Raw genomic sequence first — 16,103 nt, 5'->3', positions numbered from 1 at the left:
CCCAGTGACAGCGGCCACCGAGCGCCCGCAGGTCCAACACCAGGCCGCCGAAGCAGGAACAAACAGATGGATCTGATCAAGGCACGCCGGAGGTGTCAGATCCACGGGAGGCCGCGACAGCCAGGAGATACCTTTGCCGCCCGACTTGGATCTGACCGGAAGAGAGGGAGTGGCTGGGCACCACCCTTGCCCCGCCCCCACGCCGCCCGAGCGGCCGCAGAAGGCACGGGCACCTCGCCGAGGCCCGAGATAGCAGCTCCCACGCCACAGCCAGCCACGGCTTAGATCAGGCGCGCTGGCCAGATCTGCCGCCAGGGGGCCGCCCGCATGCGCCACAGCCATGCGCCTGCGAGCAGGGCCCGCGCCACCTCGACGCCACCCTGCATCCCCGAGCGCGCACCGCTCGCCCTCGACGTGGAGCTAGGCAGAAGCCGCGCCTGAGATGAACCCGGCGAACCAGCCACCCACGCGTCCACCGCGGGCTCTCCCCAAGGCACCTTCGGAGCCGGGGGGCCGCCGCCACCGCGGCGAGGCCAGCGGCAGCGGCGGAGGAGAGGGGGCCGGCGGCGGCGCCTGAACTGTCCCCCGAGTCGCCCAAGCGGAGCGACGCGGGGGTAGCGGGTCGTTTCCCGCACCCTAGTCACTAGCTTTCTCTGTCATGGATGGATGGAGGTAGAAGAAGGAGCAAGACACAACAGAAATTTTCTACAGGCGCTCGAACGCCCAGCCGCACGTACGGCCTTCTCTTTTATCTGATAAATAAGCAGGGTCTAAGCAGTAAACATGGGGGGAGGGGGAGTTTATACGGGTGCACACACACCCCGTACCCAACTCCGCGTCACATGGCCACGATCCGGATGCACTGTGCCCAGGACGTGCTCCTAGACTCCGACGGATCACCACGCTCACCCTGTCACTTTCGCCAACGCACGCACACACGCACTCCTACAGACTCGGCACGGCCACAAACCAGTGCCCAGCTCCACCAGCACGCACACGCACGCCACACACATACGCACATACGTATACTTTGCCATGGCGCCCGCACAGTCAGTGCTCACACACACACTGATCACCATGGCCACGTGTCTTATTTCCAACACTCCCCCTAAGACACGACTACAGGAGGGCCGACTCATCAACGTCGGCAAGTAGCGCCTTCTCCTCCCGCAAAAAAAAAAAGACTTCGGACAGTCTCTCCGGAAATGGCCACGTACGCCGCAGTTGTAACAGCGCCCACGCCGCTGCCCTCCGCTCGCCGCCGTTGTCGTCATGGTTGCCGAAGCCGGCGCTTCCTTGGCGCCGGCGCGCCGCCCGCTGTGCCGCGGTTAGCATGAGCTGGTCACCCGCCCACTCGCCGCCAGCCTGCAGGCGCCGCCTCGTCCGTTCCTCGAACGCTTTTAGACGCCCGAGAGCCTCCTCGAAGGGCATCTCCTCGACGTCGTAGAACTGCTCGATGCCGGCCACCTCGGCGTACAGCCGGTCCAGCACGGTGTCGAGCAGCTTCTTCACCATGCCCGCTTCGTCGAGGGTCGCCCCGAGCATCGTGTACCTCACCGCCATGCTGCTGACCTTGCCGGCGTACGTGTCCAGCTCATCGGCGTCGTCCATCCGAAGACGATCAAACTCGTTGCTGAGAGTCGCGAGCCGCGATGCGCGCACCCGATCGGGGCCGACAAAGCGCACCTTGATGTAGTCCCATACCTCCTTCGTGATGGGCTTCGTCGCCACCTGCATCAGCACCTCCTCCGATAGCACGCCCAGCAACATCCCCGCAATGTCTTGTTCTTGCCGGCGTCGACGGCCGCACCCTCCGTCGGAGCCACCGCACACCACAACCCCTGGGCATCAAGTATGGCCTCAACCTTGATGGCCCAGGACATGTAGTTCGCCGGCGTCAATGGAGGTACCTGCAGCGACATCGCGCCGCCACCTCCGTACAGGACGAGCAACATGCCCGTCGGTGATCACCTCCGAACCGTAGCTCTGATGCTAAATTATTGGGGCATCCCTAACTAGCTCTCTCTGTTTTTTTTGGATTTTCACCGGGGTGGAGATTTCCCCACCTGAATTGTATTCATTTGCCTACAGGGCTTTGCAGCCCATCGCAAGATAGGGTCCAAGTGAACTAGAATTACAAGGGGCACGTGGACAAGAGATAAGAAAAAAAGTTTACACAGAGCATGGGAGAACAAGAGGGAAAACACAACGATGAGCACCGTTAGTGTAATCTAATAGCATCGGCCAACCGAGACTAAACCCCGACACTGCACCGTTGACGCAATCGAAAGGCCCCGTACATCCGAGACTGCACAACGCCCCGACACCACCTGTGTCGTGGGGCGCATTCGAAGGGACACATGAGTCCGAGACGGTGCCACAGCACCTCCGTGCCACCGGTGTAGTCGAAAGGCATCGCCAAGCAAACCAGCCCGTGACACTGCACCGTCGACGCAATTGAAAGCCACCACGCAACCGAGACTGCACAACGCCACGACACCACCTGTGTCGGGGGTACATTCGAAAGGTTGCGTGAGGCCAAGACGACGCCACGGCCCCTGTGTGACACCGGCGTAGTCGCTGGGCACCGCCTAGCAGAGACACACCAAGGAGCACTCAAGCACGACACACACCACCGTCGACCCCAGACCGGCCACACCACCGCCACCATCCGCACCAACCCACAACCACCAACCTCAAACCGGCAAAACATCATCCCAGACCTTAGGCGAGCAACATGGAGCAGCATCTCCAAGACAGACGCCACCAAGGTGGTAACGACATCGAGGATGCCGCCGCCGTCCGATCCAGGAGCTGGATCAACGGCTTTCACCCGGAGAATGAACAGAGTAGGCGAGGAACCAACAGGGCCGGTCCTGAGATTTTGGGGGCCCGGGGCGAAACTAAAAATGAGGGGCCCTTAATATATATTGTTTCGACGGAGGCTATAGGCCTATTGATATAATCGTCATAGCAACTATAGTAGATATAAGCGTATATATATTACCAACAAACATTACAGTAAATTTGCCTACAAAATTTTTAATAATAATTCCGAAATCAGTATTGATATGAAATTGTTTATACACACAATGTTGAAATAAAGAAATTTTGCATCAAAAGTACTCCCTCTTTTCCTAAATATAAGTATTTTTTAGAGATTCAAATAGAGACTACATACGGAGCAAAATGAGTGAATCTACACTCTAAAATATGTTTATATACATATGTATATAGTCCGTATTGAGATCGCAAAAAAAAGACTTATATTTAGAAACGGAAGGAGTATGACAAACAAACAATGCATCATATTGATAAAGATAATTACTCAATTATCAATTAACGTATAAGGAATAATGAATGATAGTTTACCAATTATTAAAATCGACGGAGAAAGGAAAACACAGCAACCAAATTTACAACAAAATTTTAGCCTAAATCAGCACGACCAAATTTACAACAAAATTTTACCCTAAATCAGCAAGATCTCCCGTGATCTTGGCCTAAATGTCAATCGCCGAGAAATTTTCCTGCAGGATTGCGCCACAATCTTGGCAGTTTCGCCCGCCATACAAAATCATGAATATGATATTACCTTAGATCGGTTGAATCGGTGTCGATAATTGTCTAATCGGGTGCTCGGCATTGACGCGGCGTGCATATGCGTCTGGGGCAAGCGCTTGGCTATGTGATGATCACGTGTGTGCTGGGTGATTCCCGTGATGGCGTTGATGGAGTAGAGCACTGGAGATGGAAGAGCGGAGTTCAGCCATGAAACGGCGACTCCGTTTAGAGATCGCGATCGCGGCTGGGATACTCGAAGACTTTAAGCCTCGATCTGATCTGGGAATGAAATTAGGGAAACTCTTTTAAAAATAGATGTAAATTAGGATACTTCTTTTAAGTATGGGAATTATAGTAAACTTTAACAGGCATCACACGATCAACTCGTACAACCCTACGACGACTACAAGGAGTTCGACCTATACATGGGCCCTGACTGAACGAGTGGGATATGTGCGTGCCTGTGGGCTACCGAGAGATGCATGTGTGACTGCTTGCCTAGCCCAGGGCCAGCGCGTAGCTGCGAAACTGCTACATATCTGCTGATCTTTACGTCGGTAGGCTACCACGTACGTACCTGGGTGGGGGCCCCTGTAGTTGGGGGGCCCGGGGCGGCCGCCCCCTGCCCCCCCTCAGGGCCGGCCCTGGGAACCAATGCATCACACGACTGCACCTCCAAGGAGGGATCCGACGCCACAAGGCACCGCTGTCGCCGCTGCCGACCAAAGCCGACATAGGGCTTTTGCCCTTTTGCATCGCCCTCGCCACCCAGGCTGAACCACGTCGCAACCGAGACCGGAGGCAGCACCGCACGGGGCAGCCAACCCCAGTGACAGCGGCCACCGAGCGCCCGCAGGTCCAACACCAGGCCGCCGAAGCAGGCACAAACAGATGGATCTGAGCAAGGCACGCCGGAGGTGTCAGATCCGCGGGAGGCCGCGACAGCCAGGAGATACCTTTGCCGCCCGACTTGGATCTGACCGGAAGAGAGGGAGTGGCTGGGCACCACCCTTGCCCCGCCCCCACGCCGCCCGAGCGGCCGCAGAAGGCACGGGCACCTCGCCGAGGCCCGAGATAGCAGCTCCCACGCCACAGCCAGCCACGGCTTAGATCAGGCGTGCTGGCCAGATCTGCCGCCGGGGGGCCGCCCGCATGCGCCACAACCATGCGCCTGCGAGTAGGGCCCGCGCCACCTCGACGCCACCCTGCATCCCCGAGCGCACACCGCCCGCCCTCGACGTGGAGCTTGGCAGAAGCCGCGCCTGAGATGACCCCGGCGAACCAGCCACCCCACGCGTCCACCGCGGGCTCTCCCCAAGGCACCTTCGGAGCCAGGGGGCCGCCGCCACCGCGGCGAGGCCAGCGGCAGCGGCGGAGGAGAGGGGGCCGGCGGCGGCGCCTGAACTGTCCCCCGAGTCGCCCAAGCGGAGCGACGCGGGGGTAGCGGGTCGTTTCCCGCACCCTAGTCACTAGCTCTCTCTGTCGTGGATGGATAGAAGTAGAAGAAGGAGCAAAACACAGCAGAAATTTTCTACACGCGCTCGAACGCCCAGCCGCACGTACGGCCTTCTCTTTTCTCTAATAAGGCCTTGTACAATGGGAGGTGCTTAGAGAGATGCTTAAAAAAATAAACCGGGTTTTTCTGAAGCACCGGTGCCTTTTTGTACAGGATAGACGCTTAGTGCCTTTTTGTATAGGATAGACGCTTAACTAAGTATCTATCCTGTACAAATAGGCACCGGTGCTTAAGAAAAACCTGGTTTGTTTCTCTAAGCACTTCTCCTAAGCACCTCCCATTGTACAAGGCCTAAATAAGCAGGCTCTAAGGCCTTGTACAATGGGAGGTGCTTAGAGAGATGCTTAAAAAAATAAACCGAATTTTTCTGAAGCACCGGTTCCTAGGCACCGGTGCTTAAAAAAAGTCTGGTTTATTTCTCTAAGCACCTTTTCTAAGCACCTTCCACTATACAAGGCCTAAGCAGTACAAGGGAGGGGGAAGTTTAGTTTATCAAAAAAAAGGGAGGGGGGAGTTTATACGGATGCACACACACCCCGCACCCAACTCCGCATCACCTGGCCACGATCCGCATGCAGTGTACGCAGGACGCGCTCCTACGCGCCCACGCTGCTGCACTCCAACGGATCACCACGCTCACCCCGTCACTATCGCCAACGCGCGCACACACGCACTCCTACAGACTCGGCACGGCCACGAACCAGTTCCCGGCTCCACCAGCACGCACACGCACGCCACACACATACGCACATACGTATACTTTGCCATGGCGCCCGCACAGTCAGCGCGCACGCACACGCTGATCACCATGGCCACGTGTCTTATTTCCAACAAGGCCACGACGTTCCCGAGTCCCGACGGCGGCCATCGCGTGCAGCAGCTGGCCTGTCGTCGTCGTCGTCGTCCTCGTCATCATGTCGGCAGTTAGCTTGCCTTCTTAAGGCGCACCAGGGGAGGCGGCATGGTGGAGTGGGGAGAGACAACGGAAGCTGAGCCGTCTGCCGACGCCTGCCGACGCTCCGGCCACCTGCCTTCCGGCTTCTCCCTTGCGTCCTGGGAGCCCGTCCTCCTCTTCCTGGGCGGCAGGCGTCGCCGGCACCGGCAGGCCCCCCTCCGCCTTCATCGCCTAAGCCTGCTCGCCATGGCTCACCTGGGGTTTGGCGCTCGATCGGGACCGCCGGCAGAAACTGATGGTTTCCCTGCGAAACAGGGCAATCTTCCTCTTGTTCAGTTTCGTCAGGTTTGGAAGCAGAGCAGAGCAGAGCAGCCTCCTTCATCTTGAGGTTCCCGCCGTTGCTGCACTGCACGCTTGGGCTTGGCAAGAGCATGATCGCGTCTTTTCTCCCAACAACGTTGCATGCGGGCTGTAACACTACAGTCGCCATTGCCTGGGCAGTGGCCGATGGCGCCGTCTGAGGTGGAGAACGTGCTCCGGCACTGCTTCCGCCGCCTACGCCGCAACCATGTCGTCAGTCAGTCACCACTTCCCTGGAAGAGTTCCTCCTCAAGTTGGAACCTGCCGGTGCACATTTAAGCGGTTCGACGATCGCTCCGTCACTATGACGGACGGACACGTGCGCATCCAAGAGCAAGATGATCGATCACCTCGATCCTACTGCAGTACTAGATACATTCATATCTAAACGAATCTAAGACAAGAATTTTGGGACGAAGGAAGTATTTGCAAGAGGCTTGTACTGCATTTTTGTTTGCCAAACGCGCATGTCGTTGCACTGTCAACTCCTCCCTCCCTTGTGTTTACACATCCCCTATACTTATACTTGGTCAAAAAGCAAGCCTAGCTTCCCTGCCTGGCCTCCCCATTTTTGCTCCAGAATCTCTGGACATTTTGTCAAGCACTCTACTTTCGCTTGTGCTCCGAGGCCACCCCACCTTGCTCCATCTTTTCAAAACAATCGATTGAAATGTTGTACTACTTATTTATCACCTTTTTTTATGTGTACACTAGTATATATCCTTATGGAAATTCAGTTCATTTTGCCTTGTGAAACTAATTGTCTTTCAAAATACATGGGCACCTTAATCTAACAGTTCTGTCATCACCAAGTGCATCCAGCCATTGTGCTAATATGACTATTCCCTTGTGTGATTGTTCAGGTCTTTTGCCTTATTTCAGCACCCAAGCTACACATCACATAAGGGCCTCTTTGGATTGAAGGATTTTCATAGGAATATTGGAGGATTCCAATCCATTGGATTTTTTCCTAAAGAAGCCCTTTGGATTAAAGGAACCACACCTCCAAAATTCCTATGGATGCATTCCTACACCTCAATCCTATAGGAATTTCAACATCCACTATAACCTCTTTTTTACACTGATTTGCGTAGGATCGAGGCACTTTTCCTGTGTTTTTCCTGTGTTCCATCTAAATGACCATTCTTGTAGTTTTCCTCTATTTTGTAATCCTCTGTTTTGCACCTACAATCCCGTCAAATCCCTGTGTTTTTTGAATTCCTTTGTTTTCTAATCCTGTGATCCAAAGAAGCCCTAAATGTCCAAAGGCTAATACTCCCTCCATCTACTTATAGAAGGCCACTATGAAATATACATTTTGCATCTATACAAGACCATCAATAGTAATCGAGGTAAGAATTAATGACATTCCCTCGTACTCCCTCCGGTCCTTTTTTCTCTGCGTATAAGGAGAAGCCCGGATACCAAGGAGGGACTGCATGCATCTTTTTCGGACTATATTGCCCCTGTACATGCATCGGAGAGATGTGGTAGTTTAATTGCTCAATGCAACCAATCAATAGCTGCATGCGGGTGATTGGGAGGCTCCTTTGGTCCCCTTTTCTCTTCCCCACGCGCATGGCTTGGGCCCATCTGCATGCCGCTCTGGATTGGCTGGAGTCCTGCTGCAGCCATGCATGCGTCCGTTAATTACTGAGGCAGATGCAGGGCACCAAGGGAAAGCAGCACAACAAAGAGCTGATGCGCAGACTAAACAGGGAAAAACGGAAAAAAGTTATACGCAAACAAAAGAGGACCGGAGGGAGTACTAGCAACATGTTTACTACTTGCATGCTTGCAATCATAATGACACTAACTACTTCCTCCACTCAGTTTCCTTGCATGCATATTGCGTATTAATGGTCCCGGTAAACGAAAAGAAAAGCAATCTTGCAACATATGCATTAAATTTTATCTTGGTACTCCCTCCGTCTAGGTGAATAAGTCATCTTAGGTTGTGCACCGTGACCAAGGAGGAGGAAAAAATGAGAGAACTTAATGTTTATTTGCTAATTAATAGCATTGCATGCAATGAACTAACCACTGCATGTCGTATTTGGTAGTCTAAGTCATTAGAAGCATGCACACCCCCACATCTCTTATTGGTTGATATGTCAAGAAATAAAAAAACGAGGTAGAAATTAATCTAAATTAATTTATGTCGTGACCAAGACGGAGGGAGTACCTGTAATCTAAGTTTGTGGCCTTGTATATAAAAATGAAGGGAGTAATAAGAATGACTATTGGACTTTCCTTACAGCAAACTCTTCCACAAAAGTGAGACCTAACTCTAAACTCACATTCACAATTTCCATATTTCACAAAAACTAAAGGCTAAGCCAGACGGAGGCATCAATCTTGAGTAGACTACAATCAAATACAGATTGATAGTGTCGTCCGTAAGAAAATACGTACATGTGATTGGAAATATACAACAGCGTACAAATTTAACTAACAATTTATCAACAAGATGCAACGTTTAGGGCATGTATCAGCTCGAGTCACATCCCAAAATGGGTGATGGTGATCCAATTTTCTATGTCAAAGTGTGCTCGATCTGAATTGATTTTGTTCTTGTTAAGCGCGAGGTAATGTAGCACCAGGTGTTTGTGCAGTACTGCTATTGATGCGGGGGATTAGATTCAGTTTCATAGCTTTTACGGAGAAAAGGCTTAGCGCCCTGCTTTTTACTTCCTACGTTTCAAATTATAAGATGTTCTGGTAGGCTAAAATAGCCTATCAAAACATCTTATAATTTGGGATGGAGGTAATAGAAAGCAAACAAGGTTCAGGCTGGGGATGCCAGCTTACGATACAGAGGAACTTAAAAGAAGAAAAACATAGTTACGAAATTCAACATTTTCACTTCATAACTCCCATTCATCGGGTAAACTAAAACCTTGGAAAATTATAGAACGAGCGTGTGCAAGGGAGAAATCCTTCACTGAGGAAGGCGTCGAAGAGCACATCCGCTCACTACAATGTCACCTAACTACAGACCTTCCTCAGAGGTCATGATATATTCCTACACATCAATTGAACGAAGCAAACTTCCCAAAGATCGCGCCTTGAGAACAAAGTCTCTTAAACTGCTACCTTCTTTCATCTGATCAAACCTGACATACGTACTTCATTGTAGCAGTACATCATCTTCAGATGGTAGCTGCCTAAAGCAATCAGCAAAGAATCAATTTGTCGAGCAACAACATACACAAGATCTTGAAACGCAATCTCGCCCATCAGCAGCCTCACAAGATTTGCCATGAGTTGGCTCACTTACTCGTCCACTTCCATCAAAAATTTGTTAATCCAACTGCCACCTGCACCTCTGATCACCAACGCATGATGGTTCTTGCAATCGCCATCACATAAACTCCATAGTCCCAACCATTCTCTTGTTGTGGGGTCGGCGCTTGAACGACTTGTTACTCCATTCCAAGGTAGAGGCGCCGAAGAGATGCCACAAGGCGGTTTGCTGCCCGAGTGTTTCTACTGCCAGTGCTATCATGGTGCACCAACCCGGACCGCTCTTGAGTACCGTCGAACACAAGCAGAGACCAGTGGGTCCCGCCTACAACTTCATGATTCTCATTGTCATTGATAGCAAACAAGCCAAAGTCCAGTGATGACAGGTCAACTCCATGTTCCAGTGGGATCTGAGCAGAGTGCGCAATAAGCCCGGTTGTGTTAACAACAACGAATCGTATCCGCGCTTCTCTTCCAGTCAAGTATGATAGATTATCAAAGAATCGATTGTGGATGCTGTCACTCAGAAATATGAGACCTTCCAGTTGTTCCTCTACTGTTGCAGTTGGTCTGATGGACGGTTTAGAGAAATTTGGGACCCAGGGCGAAATAAAAAAAAAAGTAGTTTTTATACCAAACTTTTATACTCCTTTTTATCAAACTACGATATTAAGCATTATAAATTTTATTATTTTGTTGCTTTATTTGACCACATAATTTAGGTGGCATAGTTAAAAAATGTTCTTTGTTATCGGTTGTAACATATATCACTGATCACTTTGTTTATACTAAATTTAAATTAAGTGATGTAACATAAATTATATTTGACTGATTTTTGTGACAATTCCACAAATTATATAATGCACATATGTATTTGTATGTATGGCATACACTCATGTATAGTTTAGTTTTATTAAATATCATGCTAGAGGTTTCTTAAAAATAATATCCAACTAATATCTTAACTGTAATGTTATTCAGTTGACGTTTGCTGAGAGAGGGGTGGCAAGTGAACGTCATTGAATAGCTTTTTTAGTTGTTAAGAAAAATCAAACGATGACAGTTTTAAAACGAAAAATGTCTTCTCTGAAGAAACTGACACCCTCTAAGAACTAAAAATTCCACCTAAAACGTTGGTGTGTGCCACATCCTTGGCGAACCCTCGCGTGTGCCACCTCCTTGGCGAACGTTCGCCACATATGGGGGTCCTATCTTAAAGTGGTTTCTAATGTATTATTAGATGCGCATGTTTTTCTTTCAAATTCTTTTCTTGACTCGTCGTATGGATAAGACTATGTTAGAATTGTTAAGTGGCTCTCATATGCTTTGTTGTTGATCTAACGAAGAGACAATATTTTCTTGTCTTCTCATTCGAATAAATTATTTGCAGATTTTAGTTTAGCCCATGGCACACTTGCACTATTATCATTTTCACATTATTCTTTCATGCAAGTGAAAGGCAATAATGACGATGATTTGATGAAGCTGTGGTGAAGGGAAACTGGTATGAAATCCTCTTGTTTTTCATTTTTGTAAATATGTTTAACTCAGTAGGCCTGATTCAATATATTATGAGTAAACATGTTTATGATGACAATTAGATATTATAGTTGTTCATGACATGCTTAAGTATCTAGGAGTTGATAATGATTTATCTTGAGTCTCAACATGCATTAAAATGGTTGTGACGTGGTATGTTAGTATGATATCCTCCCATGAAGCATTCAAGTGGCTTGACTTGGCACATTTTCACACATGTAGTTGGTTCAAAACCAATGCAACTGTTGGTGCAGTGATTCGCCTCCTTATGTTTTGGAGTTTGTTGACATAAACAATATGAGACTTATGTGGTTTGCTAGTGCACACAAACTAACATGTTCCTGGAATCAAGAGGAGTTTGATTCAAACGACAAAGATAATCCCCTGCGTGGCAGTGAAGGTTATCACAGAAGATTATGATGACAAGAGTGACCCCACAAAAATTACTGACGTGAAGCAATTGGTTTGGTGCATGTCCGACGGATGTGACTGCAACCGATAAGTTTGAAGACGAAGCATTTATTTTGTTGTTTCTCTTCTCTTTATTGAGTCATAGGACCACCGTACTATTAAGAGGGGTGCTAAGCTGCTCATGGGGTCCGAGAAAACCATCATCGAAAGGCCGCCAGCTCAGCCTTTCAGCCTATATTTTATTATAATTGTATGCAAATATTGCATATCAAAATTTTAAGTCACTAAGCATATGTAGCTCGTCTGTGTTTTGGGCGTTGCCATATGTGGCATTTAAATTATCCTGAATATATAAGACAATTATTAACCGTTACCATTGTCAATTTGCCTCAACGGCGAGCAGAGCGCGCGCAGGGACGCCAGAGCGGAGCACACCGTGGCCGCCTCAATGGCGAGCAAAACGCGCGGACAGATGCGACCAAAGCGCGTTGCGGCCGCCTGAACGGCGAGCAACCACACCTGCATATTATAATTCTGATCAACCTTCTGGCACCTCGTGGGAGGCGCGACGGCCCATCCATCGAACACGATGGTGATATATGGACCGTGCGTGATAATGGACAGACACGTACACATCCAAAAACGCGGGCCCATGTATGCCATCCGGGAACTGTTTCGGGCTTCGAGCCCAAAACCATCAATAAATGTTGAGCTTGTTTCTCGTCACATTCCAGATTACCATGCAATAAGTAATTACAAATATGTTCACATCGATCAAACCTAAACGTGTTCCCACTTAGTACTGGACTATAAAAACAACCTACTTGAAAATTACTTCACAATTCCTCTCCTCATCACCCAAAGAATATCTCTTTCCTGTCAAGTCGTTCCGTCATGATCGGTAGGAGGAGTTTCAGGTCGACATATAACTAGGGAGCAAAGACCAAGGCCGCGGAAGCACTAGAGAGATCATGCCGCTACACGGTAGCCACAACAGCGATGTCCTGGCGCACCTCGGAGCCCTCGAACGAGCTCTCACCGGAAGGCGAGGGCTCTCACAAGCGCACTCGCTGCGTCGGTGATTGCGACGAGCTGGCGGTGCTGAAGTCTTTGGCCAGCGATGACGACAGTCTCGCTGGCCTAATTAAGCAGCAGGAGCTGCAGGGGCGAAGCCAGGATAAAAGGTCGCCGGGGTCAACACAAACAAGTAACACTAATGTGTCCCATTAAAAACAAGGTAGAAAATTTATATCCAAAAATGTGTAGCTTGTATAACATGTCTATAATGTTTTTTTAGTAACCTGACATAAATAAAAATAATAATAGTTGCGAATGTATCCTAAAACTGATTACAAAAGTAGTTACCTCTCTATTTTTCTTGACCTCTACGTTCTTTCATCTTCAAAAAGTAATCTATTACATCCTTACGTGAAGTTGAATATAGAAGTCTTTGCTCCAAGAAACAAATGATGCAGTAGTTCATGAAATCATCACCAATGCGATTACGTAGCACAGTCTTCACTATTTTCATTCCAGAGAAACATCTCTCCACTGATGCAGTTGCGACAGGCAGCACTAATACTAGCTTCAGGAGCTGATAGACCAAAGGAAAAGCAAGATGCTTATTTGTACTAACCATCAGCTTACCAAGTTCAGAAATAGTTTTCAGGCCTGTAAATCTTTCGTCTGCTCGCACATTATCAATGTAGAAAGGAAGCTCATGAGCAAGTTCCTTCAACTGGATAGAATCAAAATCATCTGGATAGGACTTAGCCAAATCAACTAAGCTCTCAACATCGAAAGCTTCAAAGGAATCTTTTGGACAGAATGCAGCCATTCGGGTAAGAAGGCTCGAATTTACTTCATTAAAACGATCATTGAACTCTGCAAGCTGCAAGTCAATAACAGGGTTGAGGCAATCATATCTGTAGTGCTGATAGTTAGTGCGGTTGGTTTTTTTCCTTGGTTTATGCCGGTCTATATACTCTTCTTCCATATCCAACTTAGGAATATCATACAGCTCACAAAATGAGTGAGTTCTCTCCAATAGAGACTCCCAACCGTCATCTCTGATTTTCTGAAATTTTTGCTTGGTTAACTTCACCTCTACCATAGCCTCCAAGATGTCCTTATCTTTCCTCTGTAAAGATAGAGATAAAGCATTTGCATGTCCCAAGATAAGAAACATCAAGTGTAGATGAAACACGAAGTCAAAATCAGTAACATAATCTAAAAGACCACGAGCTTGACGCTTCTTTGCATCACTTGGCCCATCTTTTTCAACATACTTGAGTACTTCAATAACATCTGGGAACAAGTTAAGTATGCTCCGAAGAGTTTTATAGTGAGAACCCCAACGAGTGTCTCCAGCTCTTTGAAGTGATAGCTCTTGATTTAATCCCGTTCCAGTACTAAGTTGTCCACAACCAATACCTTTCTTCACTCTTTCTTGCTGACTCTCCCTAATCAAGTCTTTTCGTTTACAAGAAGCTCCGGCCACATTAAGCAGAAGGGCTATCATGTCAAAGAAGTCACTAACATCATCATTCTTTTTAGCTACTGCCACAATGACTAACTGGAGTTGGTGAGCGAAGCAGTGAACATAATATGCTGAGCTATTCTCCCTCATGATCAAAGCTCTCAAGCCATTGAACTCACCTCTCATGTTGCTAGCCCCGTCGTACCCTTGGCCTCGAACTTGTTTTACGTTCAATCCATACTTCTTGAACAACTGATCAATGCCGGATTTGAGACATGAAGCAGATGTCTCATTCACATGAACAACACCAATAAGTCTTTCTTGGACTGCTCCGAACTCGTCGACATACCGCAAAACTACAGCCATTTGTTCCTTGCCTGAAACATCAGTGGACTCATCAACCAATAAACAGAAAACTCCACCACCAATTTCAGCAACAATAGATTTGACTATGATCTGCACAAATAAAAAAATTAGTTTGAACAGTACTATAGGTAATGTCATCATTTGTAAGATATAATAATAATAGTAATCAATCATTACCTCTGCATAGCATTCAGCAATGTCCTTCTGAATTTCTGGAGCTATCAGTTTATTATTTCCAGGCGCATCTCTTAACACAACTCTCTTTGTGTTCTCATTTTGCTCTGCCAAAAGAATTGATAACTCTCGAAAATTTCCTTTGTTCTTAGACTCTTCTGATTCATCATGACCACGGAATGCTAGACCTTGATGCAGCAAGTATCGAGCAGCACTTATGGAATTGTTCAATCGAATCATATACTCCTTTTCAGTGACTTTGCTTTGCTTGTCGAGAGCAATAACAACTGATTGGTTATGTTTCAGCAAATTATCACATCTTTTGACTGTCGTATTATGAAAACTATTAGGAGATTTGCCCACATGGTCACGAAGTCTTTCCGGCTTGTTCCAACAATCAAAACCGTCAACTACAAATGCGTCATTCCCTCCTTGTCCTTCAATGGAATCTCTGAACAAGTAGCAATGTAAGCAAAAGGCAGCATGCTTCTCCTCACTGTACTCTAGCCAGTGATAGTCTCCAAACCATTTATGATTAAACCGGCGTAAAATATTGCCTATCCTCTTCTGTGGATACTTGAAGCCAGGTTGTGGCCTATGCGGACCTCTAATCAAATATCTCCGCCTTACTTCATCTTGTAGCTTTGGTCCTATATATTCTGATATTCTCCTCCTATCGGCTGGATCGTGGGGTAGCTTATCCAAATCTACCTGGTCTGCTCTAACTTTACCTCCTATCCTGCTTGGAGTTGAAGTGGCCGGCAAAGGACATGGGCGTATAGTACGTCTAACGTTTGATGGACTTTCATCATGACTAGGATCATTGCTTGTGGGTGGTGGTGATTTTCTTTTCAAATTCAGAAAACGCTCCATTATACTCTTACTACCTGCAATTTAAAACACACAAATAACAAAACAGAGTTAGTACTAACATAAAAAATTTACAGTACAAAGAGATTGTAATCTTTCTTGTTAGCTTACCTGACATTATGATGGGATGTGACTTGAGGCCTAATCTAAATTGTAATCCAGGTGATTAGATTACCCAAACAACCTTCAAGCAGTTATTAAACAAATCAATACGTCAAACAAACCCTAGTACAATAGGAATTAGATGAAGAAATTGGCTTTAGTACTACTTACAGATCAATTCTGTGAAACGAATCTTAAATTTTGACGGAGTAGAGCTGTAGAGGACAGAGGAGTGGAGATTGGGAGCAGCGGCCGGCGGCGGCGGGCGGCGGCGCTTTAGGCGAACACAGGGACCGTCGGGCGAGACGTGAAGAAAGAAAGAAGGGCAACACGGGCCTGATCGACGGCACGCGTGACGTGAGAACGAGCGAAAGCGATCTGATCGATAGGAAGTTTTTTCAGGGGCGGATCGATCAGGTAGTGGAGATCGATGCGAACTCTGAAGTGGCAATGGGCCTGCGTGCAGCAGTTTTGGGCTGCTACGAGAGGGGTCCTTTCTGGACCGGGGTCAAAAAAGATTCACTGCACCATTCTTCTGTGTGGGCTGTATATATATATATAACTGGGTTTGGGCCAGGGTC

General features: G+C 48.0%; 1 protein-coding gene across 1 annotated transcript; it reads right to left on the bottom strand.

The window, feature by feature from the left end:
* Positions 1 to 12,840: 12,840 nt before the first annotated feature.
* On the bottom strand, positions 12,841 to 15,598 carry LOC123089480 (uncharacterized). The gene is made up of 4 exons (XM_044511153.1): positions 15,532 to 15,598; positions 14,635 to 15,437; positions 14,190 to 14,382; positions 12,841 to 14,090 (listed from the first exon to the last, which is right to left on the bottom strand). The coding sequence occupies exons 1-4, from the start codon at positions 15,536 to 15,538 to the stop codon at positions 12,901 to 12,903; spliced, it is 2,193 nt and encodes a 730-aa protein (XP_044367088.1). The 5' UTR covers positions 15,539 to 15,598; the 3' UTR covers positions 12,841 to 12,900.
* Between the last annotated feature and the right edge of the window lie 505 nt (positions 15,599 to 16,103).

The sequence above is a fragment of the Triticum aestivum genome, chromosome 4B, assembly GCF_018294505.1.
Source record: "Triticum aestivum cultivar Chinese Spring chromosome 4B, IWGSC CS RefSeq v2.1, whole genome shotgun sequence".
NCBI lineage: Eukaryota > Viridiplantae > Streptophyta > Magnoliopsida > Poales > Poaceae > Triticum > Triticum aestivum.
This window is presented reverse-complemented; position numbering and strand designations above follow the sequence as displayed.